General features: G+C 64.7%; 1 protein-coding gene and 1 long non-coding RNA gene across 2 annotated transcripts in view; one reads left to right on the plus strand and one right to left on the minus strand.

The window, feature by feature from the left end:
• The window catches only part of LOC306649639, a 192,544-nt gene that overhangs the window by 167,893 nt on the left and 6,598 nt on the right, over window positions 1-18,053 (minus strand). The window lies entirely within an intron of this gene.
• GTF2IRD1 (GTF2I repeat domain containing 1) overlaps window positions 1,329-18,053 on the plus strand; it is an 84,044-nt gene continuing 67,319 nt past the window's right edge. Inside the window, 1 exon segment of the mRNA XM_079120726.1 lies at window positions 1,329-1,600. Within this exon segment, the coding sequence (XP_078976852.1) occupies window positions 1,343-1,600 (258 nt within the window). The 5' untranslated portion in view covers window positions 1,329-1,342.

The following is an 18,053-nucleotide window of genomic DNA, read 5'->3' on the forward strand; positions in this document are numbered from 1 at the left end:
CTCCAGGCCCTGGGGTCCAGGACTTGGAGTCTGGGAAGCACTCTGCCAAGAAGGGTCCCGCCAGCCCTTCCTGGGACCAGCTTCCTCTAGTCATGCCCACTGAAGCCATGCCAGAGACCTGATTCCTCAAGGGTCAGAATAGATGTAATGGGGACACCACAGGTCAGTGGGCAAGAGGAGGGCAGCACCCGCCCGGGGGGGCCCCTGGTGTGCTGTCTGCATCATAAAGCAGGGCCAACCACGGCCACCCTGCAGGCTTCCTGTGAGGCACAGAGAATCTTAAGTGCCTAGTACCTGGCAGAACCCTAATACACGGTGGCCACGGTCAGCAAGCCTTATTACCGTGGGGGTCACACTGTGGTTGACCCAGAGGCTGTGGGAAGGGGGAAGTGGAGACTCAGAGAGGGGAACTCACTTGTCCAAGGTCACAGGGGCGGTAGGAGGAAGAGCCAGGATTTAGATTCACTCAGGCCCTGCACCATTGTGGTGTGCAAGCGTGAATGTGGGTCAGAGTGGGGGCCCAGGGGAACTAGGCAGCACTACCAAGAGTTGTCCTCAGGGGCCTGGCACCTGTGGCCTTACTCCCCACCGGATGCTCGCGTGGGCCCACGGGCCCTGTGGGCTGGCCTTGCGCTGTCCGGAGGAGTTCTTCGAGTGGCGGCCTGTGGGCTGGCCAGGGGAGACCTGGGGAGCCAAGGTTGACCTAGGGGCCTGCGCTCACGGCACTGCGCGGGTCTGACAGGACCTGGCAGACGCTCAGCTTACCTAGGGCCACTCCATCTAGGCCAGGAGTCCCTGGGGTTGGGGACCCACTGGGGCCTACCCCAGCAAAGGCCTAGCGCAGGACGCGGGGCACTGCGTGGCCCTGGCTCTGGCTTTCGCTCAGTTAGGAGCCAGGCTTGGGGCGATGGGCATGAGGTCGGGAGGGAAGGGGCCGGGGATCCGAGGGCAAGATGGGACCCGGGGTCCACTGGGATCCGCGGCGACCTTGGGCATGTCACTGCCTTCCTGCACATCGCAGGGGACAACACCCGATCGAAGGCCCAGGGCCAGGCCATGGGAACAGGACCGGGGCGAGGCTGGAGTGGCCGCCGGCCGGCACGCGGGCCAGGGTACTCCCCGGGGAGCCGGGGCGCCCGCCGGGCGACCTTGACCGCCGACCCCGCCCCGGCCCGGCCCGCGGCCCCCGGCGCCGGCGCGTCCTAATCCCGGGCCGGGCGGCGGGCTGGCCGCGGTGCCGGGCGGCGCGGCGCGGCGCGGGCGCGGGGCGGGCTAATCCCGTATGTAAATGGCAGCCAATGGAGGGTGGTGTTGCGCGGGGCTGGGATTAGGGCCGGGGCGAATGGCTGGCAATCTTACTGGGATTACAGAACAAAGAGCCTCCCTGCGCTCCCGCTCTCGGCTCCGCCGCGCCGCCCCGCCCTCCGCCGCAGCCCGCCGGGGGTGGGGGCCCGCGCAGCCCCCGGCCGGCCGCCCCGCGCCCTCCGCGCCGCGCCCGCCCGCGCTCCGGAGCAGTCGGGAGGCAGCGGCAGGAGGCTGCGTCCTGGCCGCGGGCCGGGGCCGGGGCGCCGCGGGCAGGAGCGCTTGGGGATCCTCCAAGGTAGGAGAAAGTTTGGCGGGGGGCGGGCGCCCCCGATCGCGCCCCCGCCCCTCCCCCGCCAGGTGCCCCGGGCCGGGGGCCGGCGGGGGGCGCGCGCACGTGACCCGGATTAGAACTCGGGCCCCGGAGGGAGGCGCGGCCGCCCCCACCTGCCGGCCGCGGCGGGAGCCCCGAGCTGTCACCCCCGGGCCTCGCGGCGGCGGGGGCGCCTGCGGGGGGCCGAGGAGGTCAGTCGGGCTGCCCGCGGCGGCGGGCGCGGGGCGGGCGCGCGGGGCGGGAGGGGGCTGGGAAGGCCGCGGCCCGCCCCCCGTCCCCGCCGCCCCGGCCCGCGCCCCCCGCTCGCGCCCAGGCCCGCCCCGCGCGCGCCGCCCGGCATGGGGGTTCCTCGGGGGTCCCCGGGGAGGGGCCGGCCGAGCGGTGGCACCGAACCCCCGGCAGGGGCGGGGGGAGACTTAGAGGACGCGTGGGGGGGCACAAAGGGCCCAGTGCAGCAAGTTGGGGGAGCCCGGTCTGTGGGTGGTCTCCGAGTTCTTGCACATGGGCGGGGAGGGGAGGGGAGGAGGGGCCGCGGGGTGCTTGATGCCCCCCACCCGAGTCCCTGGGATTGGTGGGCCTGATAGCGGCTGGCAGCCAGGGACCAGGACCGGGCCCTGGCCTCGGCCCAGGGCGAGTGGGGGTCGTGCGGCTGAGACTTCTCCTCTCCTGCAGAGCTGGAGGGGGCCCGGGTTTGGGCAGCTGGCCCGGTGACCTGGGCGCCCAGGACTAGACTTCCCCGTTGGCTCCCGTGCCCTCTCACAGCCGAAGTGAGGGCGCTGCCGTGTAGGGGTCTTCCTGCCCGCCGCAGGCGCCGCTCGGCTGCAGTGTGTGCAGGCTATGGGATGCCCTGGGCCTGGAGGGCAGGCCCTGGCAGCTTCCAGAGGAGTGGGCATTTTGTGGGCACTTCTCTCACTGCTCAGAGCAGGGGGGAAGGGTGGCCGAGCCCCCTCTGGCCCCCCCTGGCTATCGCCTGCCTCTGTGTGTTCGGGTGCCCTGTGGCCAGGGCTGCTGGCAGTGGCCTGGGGCCTCGGGGCTTGGGAGGTGCCTTGCAGTAGCCCATTTAATTCAGCAGCGTCATTCCCACCGGGAAAGGGCACCGGCATCGATTCTTTATCTGGAGCTGGAGGAAGTGGTGGGAGGCCATGGCTGGGGCGGGGGGCTGGGCACCGGGCAGCCACCATGGGGGCCATCAGGTGGCCATCATGAATCACCTGTTTGGGGCCCGGGAGGGTGTGAGGTTGACTTTGGCCTCTTCTGAACAGGGGCCCGCCTGGCCCAGAGGTGACAGAGTGCTAGAACCCTGAACTGCTTCTGGGTCGTGGGAGCTTTGAGCCCGTAGCTCATTCCGTATCTGCCCTGAGGATGACCTAGAAATCAGCTCCAACTCCGAGGGTCCCAGAGGACCCCACCGGAGAAAGCGAGAAGGGCTGGAACTCGGCAGCGCTCCTCGCCAGCTCATTTGAAATACGGGAGAACTTAGGGACGAAGATGGCAGGGGTGGTCTCGCGCGGACGGTGGCTCTGTGGGCGAGCTTAACCTACTTAGTAGGACTGTTGTCTGCGCTCGGGAGAAGGGCCATTTATTTGCCGTTGTTGTTCATCACAAATAATTTTATCTGTTAGTGCGGGGGAGGCCGTGGGAAAGGCACGCCAGGCTGGGGTCGTGGAGGTGGCCGTCCTGCGGTCTCTGCAGAGGCCGGGGCTTGCAGGCTCTGCTAGGTAACAGGTTTGGTGACAGCCCCGTTGTTGGAGGCCCCAGCTGTGTCTCGGTGATGTGGTGGGTGACAGCTCAGGGTATTCCTGTCTTGAGCGTGACCTTGGGGCCGCACACTGCACCTCCCAGCCGTCCTCATCCTGGTGGCTCTCTGTGCCCACCGCTCCATCTTGGGCCTGCTCCTGGGACCCTGCCGGCCATGCTTCCTCTCAGCCCGGCCTCTGCACGCTGCCACTCTTGCCCAGTCTCCTTACCTCGGGGTTCGCCCACCCTTCAAGGGGCCTGGAGGGCTTCCTTTAACGTCCCCCTGGCTGGGGCCGGGGGAAGGCTGTCCCCACATCGAGCTCACTCAGGTGTTCACACCTGTTCCAGTGGCCCGGAGCGGGCGGGGCTGGAGGACTCTGCCCAGACAACTGCTGGACAGCGGGAGGGTCTAGTGAGCGACATCCTGGTCCACTGACTGCCACTGTTCCTGGGTCCTCATCCCTGCGGCGGGGTCCCTACCACGTTCTGAGTCTGTGTCTTTCCGAGCTTCCTGCCCCGGGGTTCTGGGGCCCACTCTCTCTCCCCGCCACCTGGGCCTGTCTTGCCCAGAACCTAAGCCCGAGGCTCTGCCCCCGGACATAACCTAATTCTTTGGGACAAGCCAGCTCCACAGGACCTGTGGAGACCTCAGGGGCCCTCGGGGGGCAAGACCTGCAGGGTTAATTCACAAACCCCAAGAAGCAGAGTGTGCCTCACTGGACTGTGGGCCCCATGCTGACCGGGACTCTGGTTTGACTGAGGGGCTTCTGGGAGGGAACAGGACCTGCAGGATGGGGGCCCTTCTGGGAACTGAAGGAAATCCCCCGAAGGAACTTGGAGCTCAGGTGGCAAGGACGGCTTTCTGAGGGGGAGGGGAGGACATGAATGCACCTGGCCAGGAGAAAGTGGGGTGTGGCCAGTGGTTGGTGGCAGGGGACATTGGAGGCTTCGTGTATAGGCATCGAGGTTGCTCCCTGGCCACGCCCCACTGGTCTGGACCCCGCTGCTTTCGTGGCCTGGTTATCTGGGGGACAGAGGGTCCTGCAGTAGGGCTCCCCCACGCCCTCCCTGGCCTGCTCTGTACCTGGCCCTCCTGCAGGACTTCCCTGGCCTCAGCCCCCTCTCTTCCCATGAGCCCTCAGGTCCCTGGCTTCGTGGATGTGGAAGAGGCGCAGACCTGAGCCAGGGCTGGGGGACTCTGCTCCGCCTAGCCCCTCGCCGGTGCCCAGGTCTTCGAGCTCAGGGCTGTCTGACTGGGTTTGCTATTTTGATGCTCATGGGGGTGGCCACTCGGTCATTTCATACCTGGCTGAGGACAAGCCAGGGGCTCCGCGCCAGCTCCGTGTGTTGCCCAAAGCTTGGTTCTTGTCCCTGTTGCCAGTCCAATAACCAGGACACAGTTTTGAGAAAAAGGAAAAAGGTTTATTGCTTTTCTAGCAAAGAAGAAGCACAGGGACTCCTGTCCCAGAGGCTGAGCTCCCGCCCCTCAGCAGGAACAGGGACTTTAAAGAGGTGACTCAAGGGTGACAGTCCAGGTGTCCTCTGTCTGGAGCGTAACTCACTTGTTAATTTGGGAGAGTCATTTCTGAATCTTCTGGAGCCATCCCCAAAGTCCCGTGCTAGGTGTGAGCTCAGGACAGATCACTCTGCCTGGGATGGGGAGGAGGGTGATCCTGTTTCCTGAGATGAGGGAGGAGCAGGGGGAGAGGAGGAGGAAGAAACAGGTCCAGTTTAAACAAGTCGCAGTGGCAGAGCATCGAGGGCCATGCCCGAAGCATCGAGTGGACCCTGGTGCATGAGCGGGCTGAGGTTGTGCCGTCCCTGCACCCGGCTTGGCGATGCGCGGCATGTCCCCAGCAGGGTCTTCTTCCAGCGCCCTTCCTCCTGGCCCTGACTGGGGCCACTGACCTGCAGCTATTTCTGTGCCCACCTGTCGCCCTCCTTCAGGACCACCTGCCTCGTGTTGCCTGACTTAGCAGACAAAAATAAGGACGTGTGTTAAATTTGGATTTCAGGCAGGCATCAGATAATGCCAGATCGGGGCCGGTCGTGACCAAGAACTTGTCATCATAGTTCTCACTGAGCGGGGGTCTTTTGCCCCTGAGGTGTAGCTGGGCCTGGACTTGGGGTCAGGCCTCCCCCACCCCCGAGGTTCTGGGGACAGTTAGCCACAATTTGCCTGATTTGTGGTCCACCTGACTTCCTTGGAGTTTTCTCCAGTCTGTGACCTGAGGGACCAGGTTAGACCTGGGTGACGTGAAGGGTGTAGTTGGGGTGGTCTCTGGTGCTCTTGGGGATCCCCAGCCCGGGAATCCCTTGTTTCCGGGGTTTCTGTGTCTGTGTGGTCCTAACAACATATTAAGAAATGCTGGGCTGGGCACAGTGGCACTCACCAGTAATCCCAGTGATTTGGGAGTCTGAGGCAGGAGGACGGCAGGTTCAGTAACTTAGAGCTTGTCTTAAAAAGTTAGAAGCGCTGGGGGATATAGCTCAGTGGTAGTGCCCTTCTGGATTCAACTCCTAATACCAAAAGAGAGAGAGAGAGAGAGAGAGAGATACTGGGAAGAGGGAAGTTTCCAGAAATACCAAATTATGACTTTCCATCAAGATTTGCAAAAGCTGAGGTCCAAGTACTAGGAGGTGATTTTTCTGACACCCGCCATTCGAAGACAGGGTGATCCTGCCTCGGGTGATCTGAGCTTGGGGCCGGCCCCTTGGCTGGGTTTGAGGTGTCTTAGCCCATGGCTTGTTGCCGTAGCAGAATGCTCCAGACAACGTCGTTATTGAAGAATAAAGGTTCACTCACTCCAGGCACAGGGGCCAGGGTCAGGGTTGCCTTTAATGGGGACTTTACAGAATCCAGAGGTGGCCCTGCACCTCGCGTGGCCGGGTAGCAAGCGTGCTCCCTCAGGTGAGCTCCTCCTCTTACAAAGCCACTAACGCCTCACAGGGCCTGCCCTCATGACCTCTGCTGCTCACCTCTGAAAGGTGCCGCAGGTCCCGCCTCCGAGGACTCACAGCCAGCTACCTTTCGACCTGAGTTTTGGTGGAACTTTCAAACCGCTGCACGGTGGTCTCCTGGAATCAGCCAGCATCCCTCCAGGTTCATGTCACCTGTCACCTGTCAGCCCCCAACCCCCAATCTGGGCTGTTTGCTTGAATAAAAATTGGAGATGGTGCCTCCCGACCTGCCCAGGCTCCGGGTGGCCGCTTCTGGGGTCTCTCCGAGGAGCTGCCCAGCCTGGGTGTGTGGGTCACCTCGGTGCAGGGCTGGAATGCAGCCAGGACCGGGAACCAGAGGGGGCAGGCCATGGCGGGGGGCTGGGGAGCTGAGTAGCTGTGGGGAGCCAGGAGCTGGGGTGCCCTGTTGCAGGGCCCCCTCTGGACACTTCTAGAGGGCAGGATGAGGCGAGGCCTCTTTGCTCGCCGGGGTCAGACTATTGGTTGTCAGAGCCACAGTGAAAGGGAGTTGTCTGTCCACCCCCGGCTTGGCATTCCTACAGCCAGTGAGCCCGGGCAGGGCGCCGTGTCCCTCGGGAAGATCTGGGGAGGTCTGAGGGACAGCCCGCCCTGGGCGCCCAGCGAAAGGACCGCCTGGTCCACCGCTTCTGCCCCTCAGCCCCTGTCAGGATACAGAACGGTCCCATCTCTGCGGCCAGGACCCTCTTGGCCCAGCCCTGCAGCTGCCCATCTGCGGTCCTGCATTTCCAGAGCATCCATAGATGGGACCTGGCATGTGGCCTCGGAGACACCCTGTGCTCAGCGGGGTGAGCCTGGTGGTCCTGGTTCTGCTCCTGTTTCCTGGTGTGCCCGCCCCGCTGCCCTCCCGGTGGGGATCCAGCGGACAGGCCCGCTGAGCCCTGTGCCCCTGGGACCACCCAGCAAAGGGTGCCTTTTCCTCGTTTCCACCAAGGAGCCATCTGGGTGGTGGGGCCCTCGGCCCACACCTGCCCTCAGCCCCCTTGGGGAGCTGACCCTGAGCCAGGAGGGCTGCACACCTCTGTCCTCAGAGCTGGAATTTCATCCCGCGTTTCTGGTGACTCATACAGTGAACCTGGCGATGAAATTTCAGCTTCCTGCTGCCGCCTCGGGGCCTGTGGCCCCACGGATCCTCCGAAGTCCAGGTGGGCTCTGGAACAATTGCCGTGGGGCCGGGACAGCTGGAGGGTGGAGGCGGCGCCAGGCAGGGAGCTGTCGGGCCCTGTGAAGTCTTGCCCACCACTGTGGACCCCTGCCCCAGGCAGGGGGTCCTTGGCACATGTCCGGTCCTTGCACCTGCAGCTGTTTAGCTTGGGGCAGGATTCTGTGCTGCTTCCAGGGGTAGGGAGGAGGCTAGGAGGCTGGGAGGCCCTGGCTGGAGGAACATGATCACCTTGGGTGGGCTAGGGTCTTCACTCCTGGCTTCCATTCGTGGGCTTTTTTGTTTTGTTTTTTGGTACCAGGGATTAAACCCAGGGTTGCTTAACCACTGAGCTGCATCCCCAGCCCCTTTTTATATTCTATTTAGAAACAGGGTCTTGCTGAGTTGCTAGGGCGTCACTGTGTTGCTGAGGCAGGCTTTGAACTCATGATCCTCCAGTCTCAGCCTCCTGAGCTGCTGGGATTACAGGCGTGGCCCTGGTTTGTGCGCCTTTAAACAGGGCAAGAGAGTACTTGGTTTATGGGGCTACCGTGAGCCCCGGCAGGGAGAATACAAGCCCGTGGGTTTCCAGAGAGCCACGTGGGACTCTAGCTTCCCGTGTTCCTTTGTGCCAGTGTTCATGGGAGTCACCTGATAGGACTTTAGATCAAATTTTGGTCAAAGAAACAGTTGGATCTGCTGCTGCCCGAGGTGGGCTCTGCAGGAGCAGTGGCTGGCCCCACGCGGCTGGCCCTGTGACTGCGGTTGTGCCCAGCTCCCAGGAGCCCCTTGCCGGGCCACCGCGGCTGCACTTGGCTGCTGCCTGTAACGTGGCGCCGGCCTACCCCGTGGGTCCTGTGTCTCCATCTAGAAAACAGAGGTGGCGGGGTCTGGGGACCCGGCAGGGCTGCTGGGCGCTGTCCCTGGGGTGGGCACTGAGAGCGCGTCGGTATCCCGTTGGCAGACTGGGTTTCAAGCCCCTTGGCTTCGTGAGAAGGCAGCTCCCTGGGCGCTGGGGGGTGGCCTGGTGGCCAGGGGTTCAGGGTGGGTTGCTCGTGGTCCACCGAGCTGAGTCCCCAGCCCGTCTTGAGTCTGGGGTTGAACTTGGGGTCTGATGAGTCGGGATGGCCCCAGCCGCACTGCCCCCACCCCACCGTCCCCCCCAGGCTCCTGTGTCTCCGCAGAGCCCGGCCTCCCAGGTCCCACCCTGGGACCGGCACGGCGGGAGGCCCGGGGGTGCTCTTGGGTGGGCCTGGGGCAGGCAGGACCCCCGCCTGCCCACCCACCCAGCTCCAGGGTGGTCCTGGCGGCTCCTGAGGGTCCCGTGGCGGCCCGTCTGTCTCGTGTTTATCCAGGAGCTGGTTTTTCAGGTGTGGCGGCTCCTGGCGGCGAGGCCCAGGCTGGGAAAGAGGAGGGCCTCCGGGAAGGAGGCGCCCTGTTCCCCACCAGCACCCTGGTTTCCAGCGGGGGCGCGGCCCGGGCAGGTGGGCAAACCACATCCTCCCTCTTTGATCCTGGTCCACGGCCCGCCCGCCCCGGGCAGACCGTGTGTGAGACGCTCTGCTCTTGGCATCTGCGAGGGAGAGATGGCCCTGGTTGCCCTGGTCAGAGGCCAGCACTCTACCTGGCAGCGACGCAGGGCTCCCCCACTTCACAGTGGGGTGCAGTAGAACCATCAGCGCCTTTGAAGCCAGGCCTATGGGAGTACAAGTCCCAGCTTGACCACTGACCTGCTGTGTGGCCTCAGGCAAGTGACTTCACCTCTCTGAGCCTCGAAGGAGCAATCTCAGAGTTTTTCTGGATGGCAGGTGACTTGGGAGGATCACTGTGTTCAACTGGGGGAAGCTGGCCACCATCCCAGCTAAGAGCATTTTCTAAACTTGTCACATGATGACCCCAGAGGCCAGCCCTTCAGGAGCCTTCTATTCCGGCCCAGAAAGAAGCTGGCCACCCCTGATCCCTGCTCCACACCTGCCCTCCGCTCCCAGGCCTGGGCTATGCTGGGCCTCCATTTCTGCCTCTGTGGGGGGGTGGAGCTGGTCAGTTCCCGCCTGTCCCCCCTCGCCTGTCGCTGGACTTGGGTGCTGTGCCTGTCCAGGGCTGGCACCGCCCAGGGTGAGCCGAGGCTGGGTTTTACTTTTGTTTTGCTCTGGTTCTTGGGGCAGGGATGGCTCTGGGGCCTTGCGCAGGCTGGTGTCCCCGTGGGCCGCACCGCCCCTGGCCGGGTGTTGGGGAGCCCGCCCGCATCTCTGTGTCGATGGGGACGTGGCTGAGAGGTGGCTGCTGTCTATGGGGCCCTGGGGGTGGGCAGCTTAGGGAGCGGGGGCAGGCGGGGGCACTGTGGGGGGGCGACGGTGGGGACGGAGCCAGTGGCCAGTGAGCACGGTGACGGGAGAAGTGACGGGAGGTTCTGTGGAGCCAGCTGGGCAGTGGCGGGCGGCTCGGGCTCCAGCTCTGGAGAACCTGGGCGGGTGGGTGGCCGGCCGCCCTCCCTCTGCGCAGCCAGCCTGGGCCCCGCTGCAGCCTCTGCTGGGCTCCCGCGGGCACGTGGAGCCGGGCCTCCGGGCCCCGTGGCCCTGCTCAGCGTGGGTGCGAGGGCCCTGTGCCAGAGCTGGGCCAGCTCTGCCTTGCAGACCTCAGCCTGGCCGTCCCTTGCCCCTGGACAGTGTCCCCAGCCCATCCCTGCCCCAGGCCGTGCCCCAAGCTGCCCTATCACAGGTGTCCCCGGCGTGCCCGTTACCCCTGTGCCTCTTGGTTACCTTTCCAGGCAGGGCTGTGGCCTTCCGTGGATCAGGCTCGCCATGCCGTCCCTCCTCATCCCTGCCTGGCTCTGAAGGGGCGTCCAGGGCCAGCCGCAAGCTCGGGAGCCTTTGGGTGGGGGTCTCCAAGGAGGTTTGCCTGCCCTCCACACCTGCTCTCGCGGTCTCGCCCCTGCCTCCCTGGGGCTGCCTCTGCCAGCCCGGCGGGGCACTCAGGTGGGGTGGCAGCACGGGGACCCCCTGAGCCAGGCCCGGCCCACCTCAGGGTCCCACTGAGGAGCACCTGGTGAGTGTGGGAAGCTGGGCCTGAGGGGCACAGGCGTGTGCCCACCCAGGGGCCACCGGGCCACCAGGCCATGGTGCCTGGAAACTTGACCTTCAGCTGAATCCCTGTCAGCGGCCCGGCCAACTCCTCCCTGGTTTTCAGAGCACCCCCCAGCCTGGCGGGTGGCCCAGGGACGACTTGCCGTCGGGAGGGGTGCGTTGGCCACAGGTAATGGCAGCCTGCTCTAAGCGGTTGTTTATGCCTTGCAGGAAACGCCCAGGGTGGGCAGGCCGGGCTGGGCTGGGGCTCAGCAGTGTCTTCAGGAACTTGAGGCCCTTCCCCGTCACACTGTATGTGTGTGCAGTGCTGGGATTTGAACCCGGGGGTGCCTTGCCACTGAGCTACAGCCTCCCTACCCCCTTTTTGTAGACTCTTGGTTTGAGACAGGGTCAGTGGGCATGGTGGTGCTTGCCTATAATCCCAGTGACTCAGGAGGCTGAGGCAAGAGGATCACAAGTTCAAGGCCAGCCTCAACAATTTAGTCAGGCCCTAACAATTTAGGGAGACTCTGTCTCAAAATAAAAAGGATTGGGGATGCGGCTCAGTGGTTGATCATCCCTGGGTTCAATCCATGTTACCAAAAATCAATTTTCTTTTGAGACAGGGTCTTGTTAAGTGGCCCCGGCCAGCCTGAAACCTATGATCCTCCTGCCTCAGTCTCCTGAGTCTTGGAATCACAGGTGTGCGCCACCACACCCAACTACATGCATTTTCAGAGTAGGATAGTATGTTCTCAAGTTTCTTACTCACTTCTTTCCTTTTTGGTACAGGGGATTGAACCCAGGGATGCTTACCCACTGAGCCACATCCTCAGCCCTTTTTATCTTTTATTTTGAGACAGGGTCTCCCTAAGTTTCTGAGGCTGGCCTCAATTTTGCGATCCTCCTGCCTCAGCCTCCTGGATAGCGGAGACTCTCGGGCATGTCCTTGTGCCCAGCTTGCTGTGTGCTTTGGAGCCAGGATCTGGTCGAGTTGGAAGGAACTCGGGATGTGTTGGTCTCTTCTCCTTTTCTGATGGGGAAACCCAGGGCCCAGCTTGGGATTGAGCTTGCAGAGTTCTAAGAATCTCGGCCCAACCGCCTGCCTGGCTCTTGGTGCTCCTTGCCCTGCAGGCACCCCTGGGCTGGGAGGCTGTGGAGCAGACCTCGGTGACTGGATGGGGTGCAGCCAGGTCACTGAGGGAGGGGAGAGCGAGGGTGGCGGACCCCCATGGAGTGTGGCCAGTGTGTGTCCCCAGGGAGCCCTGGGCCCCTCCAGCCTGGTCCTGTGTCCATTGGAGCCCAGCAGGCAAGTCCTGGGTCAGCGGAGGCTGCCCACTAGAAGAGCTTCCCAGAGGGGGGACCCGGGGGTGCGGGCAGGGTGGTGGGCGCCTCGGGTGCTGTCCCCTCTCAGGAGGTGTCCTGTGTCTCCACCCGCCCCCATGGGTCACGTCCACCACGGGGCTGCCGAGGGCGCCGGGGGAGCACGTGGGCGTGGCTCATGCAGGGCTCCCTGCTGGGTGGGTGCGGAGACCCCTCGCTCCCTTCCTGCTCAGGGCTGGTGACACAGGCACGCACTGAGCCACCCAGAGTCTGGGCTCTCGGTGGCGGCTGACCCCGTGCCAGGACCCCACCCCCCAACCTCGGTCACCCACCCCAGGTCCTGGGAAGCCCGTGACCTTGGCTCCACGGCCCTGTGAGACTGAGTGTCAGCTCCGTACCCGTGGGGTCCCTTCTGGTGCTCAGGGGCCTCGCCTCCAGCCCAGGGGAGAGCCACCTGGGCATTGCGCAGGGTGTGCAGCCAGGCCCATCTGGACAGTGGGGCTGGACAGAGGGGCCGACGGTACCCTGCCAGGGCTCTATTTAGGGGACGCTGTGCGGGGTGGGCACATGCCTGCTCCAGATCCCAGCGGACTTGGTTTGAAGCTACCCCGACTCTTCCTGCTGTGTGACCTTGGGCAGACTACTCAGCCTCTCTGAGCTTCCACACCTCCACTCATGCCCGTGTCCAAGCAAGCACCTGCTGATGCTGACCATAATGGCTGGATGTGACTCTGGCATCCAGGGGCTGGGCCTCTACCCCAGCTAGGTGGGGTGGACAGACAGAGGACAGACAGACGACAGTCAGCCCCCCTGCGCCAGGGCCTGGCTCCCACCTCCCCACGTCTGCTCCTTGAGGAAGGAGGGCAGAGCCTTGTGAATGTTTTCCTCAGAGGAGGAGACTGGGGTCCAGAGAGGGGAAGCAAGTTGCCTGGCCTCACACAGCCCTGGAAGAGGGAGGGCAGGTTCACACCAAGTCTCAGAGGCCTGAACCCACAGACCACTGGGGAGGGGCTGCCTGCCATCAGCATCAGGGCCAGCTCCCAACTTCCCGGTCCTTGTGAGTTGATCACCTGCTGCTGGGCCTCAGCCATCTGGCTGTGGGCTACCTTTCAGTACCTGCCCCCGTCCTTTCCAGGTGCCTGGGCAAGAGAGAGGTGTCAGGGGAGGGACACACCCAAGCCTGTGTGGGCAGGCATGTCCAGCCATAAAACCAGGCCTGTCATCTCAGGGTCTGGCCACAAACGTGAGCTACCCTCCCATGCACGCCGCCTGACCTGGGGCACTCAGTGGGTCTGCAACAGATGCTTGGTGTTTGTGAAAGGAACGCACGGGCTTGGGGCCCTGTTGGGCATTGGCTGCCATGTTTGTGTGCAGGCAAGATGGGCAGGTACCCAGTGGATGGACATCTGCCCAAACCTGTCTCCACTCCAGTGCGTGGGAGGAGAGCCTGCTTTGGAGTTGGTCAGCACAGATGCAGGTTACTGACTCCCTCGGCTTTGGTGTTCCCGACTGTCAAGTGTGTGTGTGAATGTGTGGGCTGGTGAGAGTCCTGCCCAGGCCTCAGAGAAGGGGTGGATGATAGGAAACTGTTTTAATTCATTTTCTGTTGCTGTAACAAAATGCCTGAGACTGGGTGATGTATAAACAAAATAGGTTCACTTAGTTCACAGTTTTGGAGGTTCAAGGGCATAGGGCTGGTGTTCTGGTGAGGGCCCCTCGGCTGTGTCACTGTGGCAGCTGGCATCATGGCAGGAGCGTGTGTGAGAGGGAGAGAGCCCATGGGAGCAGGGGAGGGCCAGCCTGGCTTCCTTCATGACAACCTGCCCTCCTAAGAGCTCACTCACCACAGGAGACCAGCGTAAATCCCGCCCAGGGCATGCCCCCAGGGGCCTCAGGACAAGCGCCACACTGGGGACCAGGCCTCCATCCAGCACTGGAGACTCTGGGTCACGCCCCTCGTGGACTGTAGCAGTGACTTATGCCTCTGTCAGCGCCCGGCCCAACCCAGCTGGGCCCAGCCTGGCCTGGGGAACCTGCCGGAAGCTTGCGAGCCTCCGATGCCTTCTCACCACGCCCGGCTCCCTGCCCATCCCAAGCAGCTCTGCTCCTGGTCTCCCTCCACCTGCCTTTGGAGCTGGTCCTCCCTGCCTCTCGCGCTCTGGTCCCGTGAGCAGCCGGTGACGCTGTGGGTGACCAGGTGTAGCTCAGCTTCTTCCCCAGGGGCTGCAGGGCAGCCACCGGCCCGGTTCCCCCACCTCTAGGCCCCGGGTTGCAGCAGAGGCAGCCAAAGGGGTGTGTACTTGGTTAGGGTCCCAGCCTGCGCTGGGGAGCGAGGCCGGGTGGGCGGCTCGGGGGCTGAAGGAGCCCCTGGGATGGAAACGAGGGCGGGGTCTGCAGGGCATTGGGTGGAAGCTGCACCAGGTTGTTTATTTATTTTCCGGCACCAGGGGTTGAACCCGGGGCGCTTGACCACTGAGTCTCGTCCTGAGCCTGGCTTATGCTTTTTTAGAGGCAGGGTCTCCCTGAGTTGCTTGGGGCCTCGTTGTGTTTCTGAGGCTGGCTTTGAACTCGTGATCCTCCTGCCTCAGCCTCTAATACTGCTGGGATTCCAGGTGGGCACCACGGCACCAGACTGAGGCCGGACCTCCTGACGGCTGCAGGAGGGGCTGGAGGCCCAGGGTGACCGCGTGAGTCTGAGTGCGGGGGGGGGGTCCTGCCGCCTGGGCACGGTGAGAAGCCTTGGGGCCACTTCCAGCCCAGGTTCTCAGTGCACACCTGGGGAAACTGAGGCCCGGCGGGGGCGGCGTCTGGCTGCGCCGGAGGGTGGCGTCCGCAGCTGGAGCCCAGCCCAGGCCTGGCCTTTGCTGGCACCGCTGCCCCCACCGCGTCTGCTGGAGGCTGGAGGCTGCGGTGGGTGGAGAGCAGGGCGGCTTGGGCGGGAGCCAGCCGGGGCGGGCGGGCAGGAGCTGGCGCCCCGGATTAGATCACCCAGCGCCGTGTCCGCTGCCCCGCGTTTCCCGGCAGGAAGGGCTGATGCGCCTCAGCCTGGTTCTTCGGAGAAGGAGTGTCGCCATCTGGCCCAAGCGTGGGGTCTCGAGTGAGGCCTCGGGGCCCCCGCCTGGCCCCCGGCTGGCTCTGCCCCCGTGCTGCCCTTCCGGCCCCTCCCCGCTGCCCTCCTGGTCCCGGCCTGTCCCGTGCCTGTCCCCTGCCTGCGCTGTGGCAGCCAGGGCCTGGGCTCGGTGGCAGAGCTAACCCGGCACCCTGGAGACCCCGGCTTCTGTCCCCAGCACCATAGAAACTAAAAGCAAATACGTGTCCCTTCCACACAGGGCCAGGCACCAGGGCTCCCACCCAGCCCCGCCACACCTAGGGGACAGACGTGTCATTGCCAGGGGCAGGAGAGCCCATGTCCAGGGGATCCCTGGGGTGCTGCAGCTCAGCAGGTGACGTCAGGTGAGGCAGTTGTCCCTGCTGCCTCTGAAGGGGCACTTGTTCTCCCTGCCCTGGGACCTCCCGTGTGGGCGTTGCTGAGCCCCTGGCCCCCTTCGGCTCCTGGGCAGTGAGGCAGGGTTTGAGCCTCTCCCTGGGCTGACCAGCTCCTGACCAGGTGGGGCCTTGGACCAGATCCCCAGGTATCTCTCCTAGTCCAGCCGTTGGGGGACGGACGGGGAGACGGGAGCTGGGGACTTGAGGTGTGGGCTGGGACCCCTCGATCCAGGGGAGGTGGGTCTTGACCCCGCTTTCTCTTATCCACTCTGCAGTTCGCTCAGCAGCTCAGCCACGCACCACGTGCGTGACATTTGGTTGGCCGACTGTACGTATCGTGGTGGCCCGTGGGGTCATGTTGCCTAGTGATGTCACAGATGTCTGTCTGTCCATTGGTGATGTTGGCACAACCGCAGAATCACTGAAGTGGCCCAGGCACTATTGTGGGCTCCCAGGGCTGGGGAGGCTGGGGAGGCTGGGGAGGTCACCACCCTGACGGGGCCTTTGGGTTTGACCACGCCTTTGGGTCTGACCGCCATGTCACCTTCCGTGTCAGCCTTTCATCCCTGACAATACCCGACCTGAACAGCTGAAAGGGGGGAGATTTCCTTCGGCCAACTCTTTCAGAGTCCCGTCCACCATCGGCTGGCTTCTCTGCTCTGGGCTGAGGTGCAGCAGAACATGGCGGAAGGGCGAGGGATGGAACAAGGCTGTCCGCTGGTGGCAGCTGTGAAGAAGAAAGCTAGGAAGGAGCCAGGAGATTGACATAGTCCCCAGGGCGCCCGAGCCAGGGGACAGACAGTCCAGAAGCCCCATCTCTGAGCGTTGCTGTATTGGGGGAAAAGCCTTCAGCCCACGAGCCTGTGGGGGACATTCCAGAGCGACCCTAACCTCCCCAGTGGACGGGATGAGCCTGGACTCCCTGTAGGGCGGGGGCCCTTTATTATCCCCCTGGATTGGCAGAGGGCTCGGTGTCCGGGCCCGTGGGAAGGGAGGGATACCTGGAGTCCTGCACTCGGGTTGGGGGACCCCCTGGCAGGACCCGGGAGCCTGACCCGCAGTCAGAGCCGGGGCCCCCACCTCCCTGTGGGCTCCTGTCTTCTGGGCCTCAGATCCCTCCGATTTCTCCATCTCCAGCCTCCCCAGGCAGTGTCACCCACGGGGCCCTCGCTGTACCCCACACCTCCGAACACGTCCCTTCCGCCCAGAACCGCCCCCCAGGCCTCCAGCCATTTGCACAGGTCACAGCGGCCCCGGGAGTCCCATGCTCTGTGGCTCGGCCTCCCTCTGTTCAGGGCAGAGGCTCCCTCCAGGCCTCCTCTCTGGCCTCCGCCCTCTGGTCTCAGCTCTGCCCCTTCCCCAGCCTGCCCTGCCCCGGGTCTAGGCTGGGCCCACCTGTGCCCTCAGGCTCACATGCCAGCCCCTGCCCGCCCTGCGTTGCCCCTGCCCCGAGTGCCTCTCGAGGGCCCAGGCCTGACCTCTGCAGCCAGGCGACCTCTGCACCCACCACTTCCGGCCCTGCCCAGCCCAGCCCGGCCCCGCCCTGGACGCCGCCGCCACGCAGAGCTGGGCTTGTCCCCAGCTCGCCCACTCCCGAGCCCCTGGCCAAGGCCACTGCCCTGCTCGGGCTGGCCGCGACACGTGGGCGGCCCTGGCTGGCGCTCGGGTTTCCTGGGCAGCCGGTCACCTGGCACCCCTTCAAAGCCCTGGCTCAGCATTGGTGTCCAGGAGAGGTGGGTGCTGCAGGCGGGTGGCGTCCCTGGAGGAGACGGCCACGGGACGTCCCCTCCGCACCGCCTGCCTGGCTGCCCTCCTGCCGCCTGGAGCTCACATGTCACCGCTTGTCATCTCTGGAGGAAGTGCCGTGTGCGGGGTCGAGGGGCGTGAAGGGCTCAGTGACCACCATACCACGTCGTTTTAAATTCCAGTCATCAGTTGTCACTGTCCTGGCCCCTCCCAGCCTGGGGGCCCCTTGGGGGCGGGAGCACCTGCCTTTGGTCCCAGGCTGCGTGGGACCAGGTGGAGCAGGGTCCTGTGAGCTGGTGGCCACACGTGTGTGTGGCAGAGGTGGTGGCCCTGGGGACTTGTGAGTCTGGGCCTGGCCCATCAGCCCCTCCGCTGGTCCTGTCCCTTGCCAGGGCCCCTGCTGGGAGCCACACCCGCCCGGCCCTACCGCCAGCAACCGGGAGCTGGTCTCCAAGGCCAGGACGCCAGTTGCCATGGGCACGCGGGCCCCAGGCAGGGCGGCTGCGGCTCATCCTGGTCTCCCAGTGGCAGCCCCTCCCCGCCAGGGCCTCTAAATAACGGGTGGAAACAAGACCCAGCCGGGCCGCCTCCCCTCCTGGGGGTAGGCCCAGGGCAGCCGCGCCCCTGCTGCCCCAGGGCCCCTCCGGGCTGTGCCTGGGCGGGGCAGCGGAGGGTCCTCTGGGGGAGCCGGGTCCCCCCTGCCCCTGGGAACACTGGCTCGTCCGTCCTCAGCGCGGCCGGGCCTGCCGCCCCTGCAGTCCACGTGGGTCCCTGGAAAGCTCCTGGGCCTGCCTTCTGCCCTGCCCTCTGCCAGGCCTGGGGACCCTTTGCCGTGCTGGGCTGGGTTTTTTTTTCTAAAAGCGTGAGGTTGCTGTCCTGTGGTTCCCAGTCGTAAAAGGTGTACCCAGTGAGCTTATGAACAGCAGGGGAGGAAGCCCACCCG

The sequence above is a fragment of the Sciurus vulgaris genome, assembly GCF_902686455.1.
Source record: "Sciurus vulgaris genome assembly, chromosome: 18".
Taxonomy (NCBI): Eukaryota; Metazoa; Chordata; class Mammalia; order Rodentia; family Sciuridae; genus Sciurus; species Sciurus vulgaris.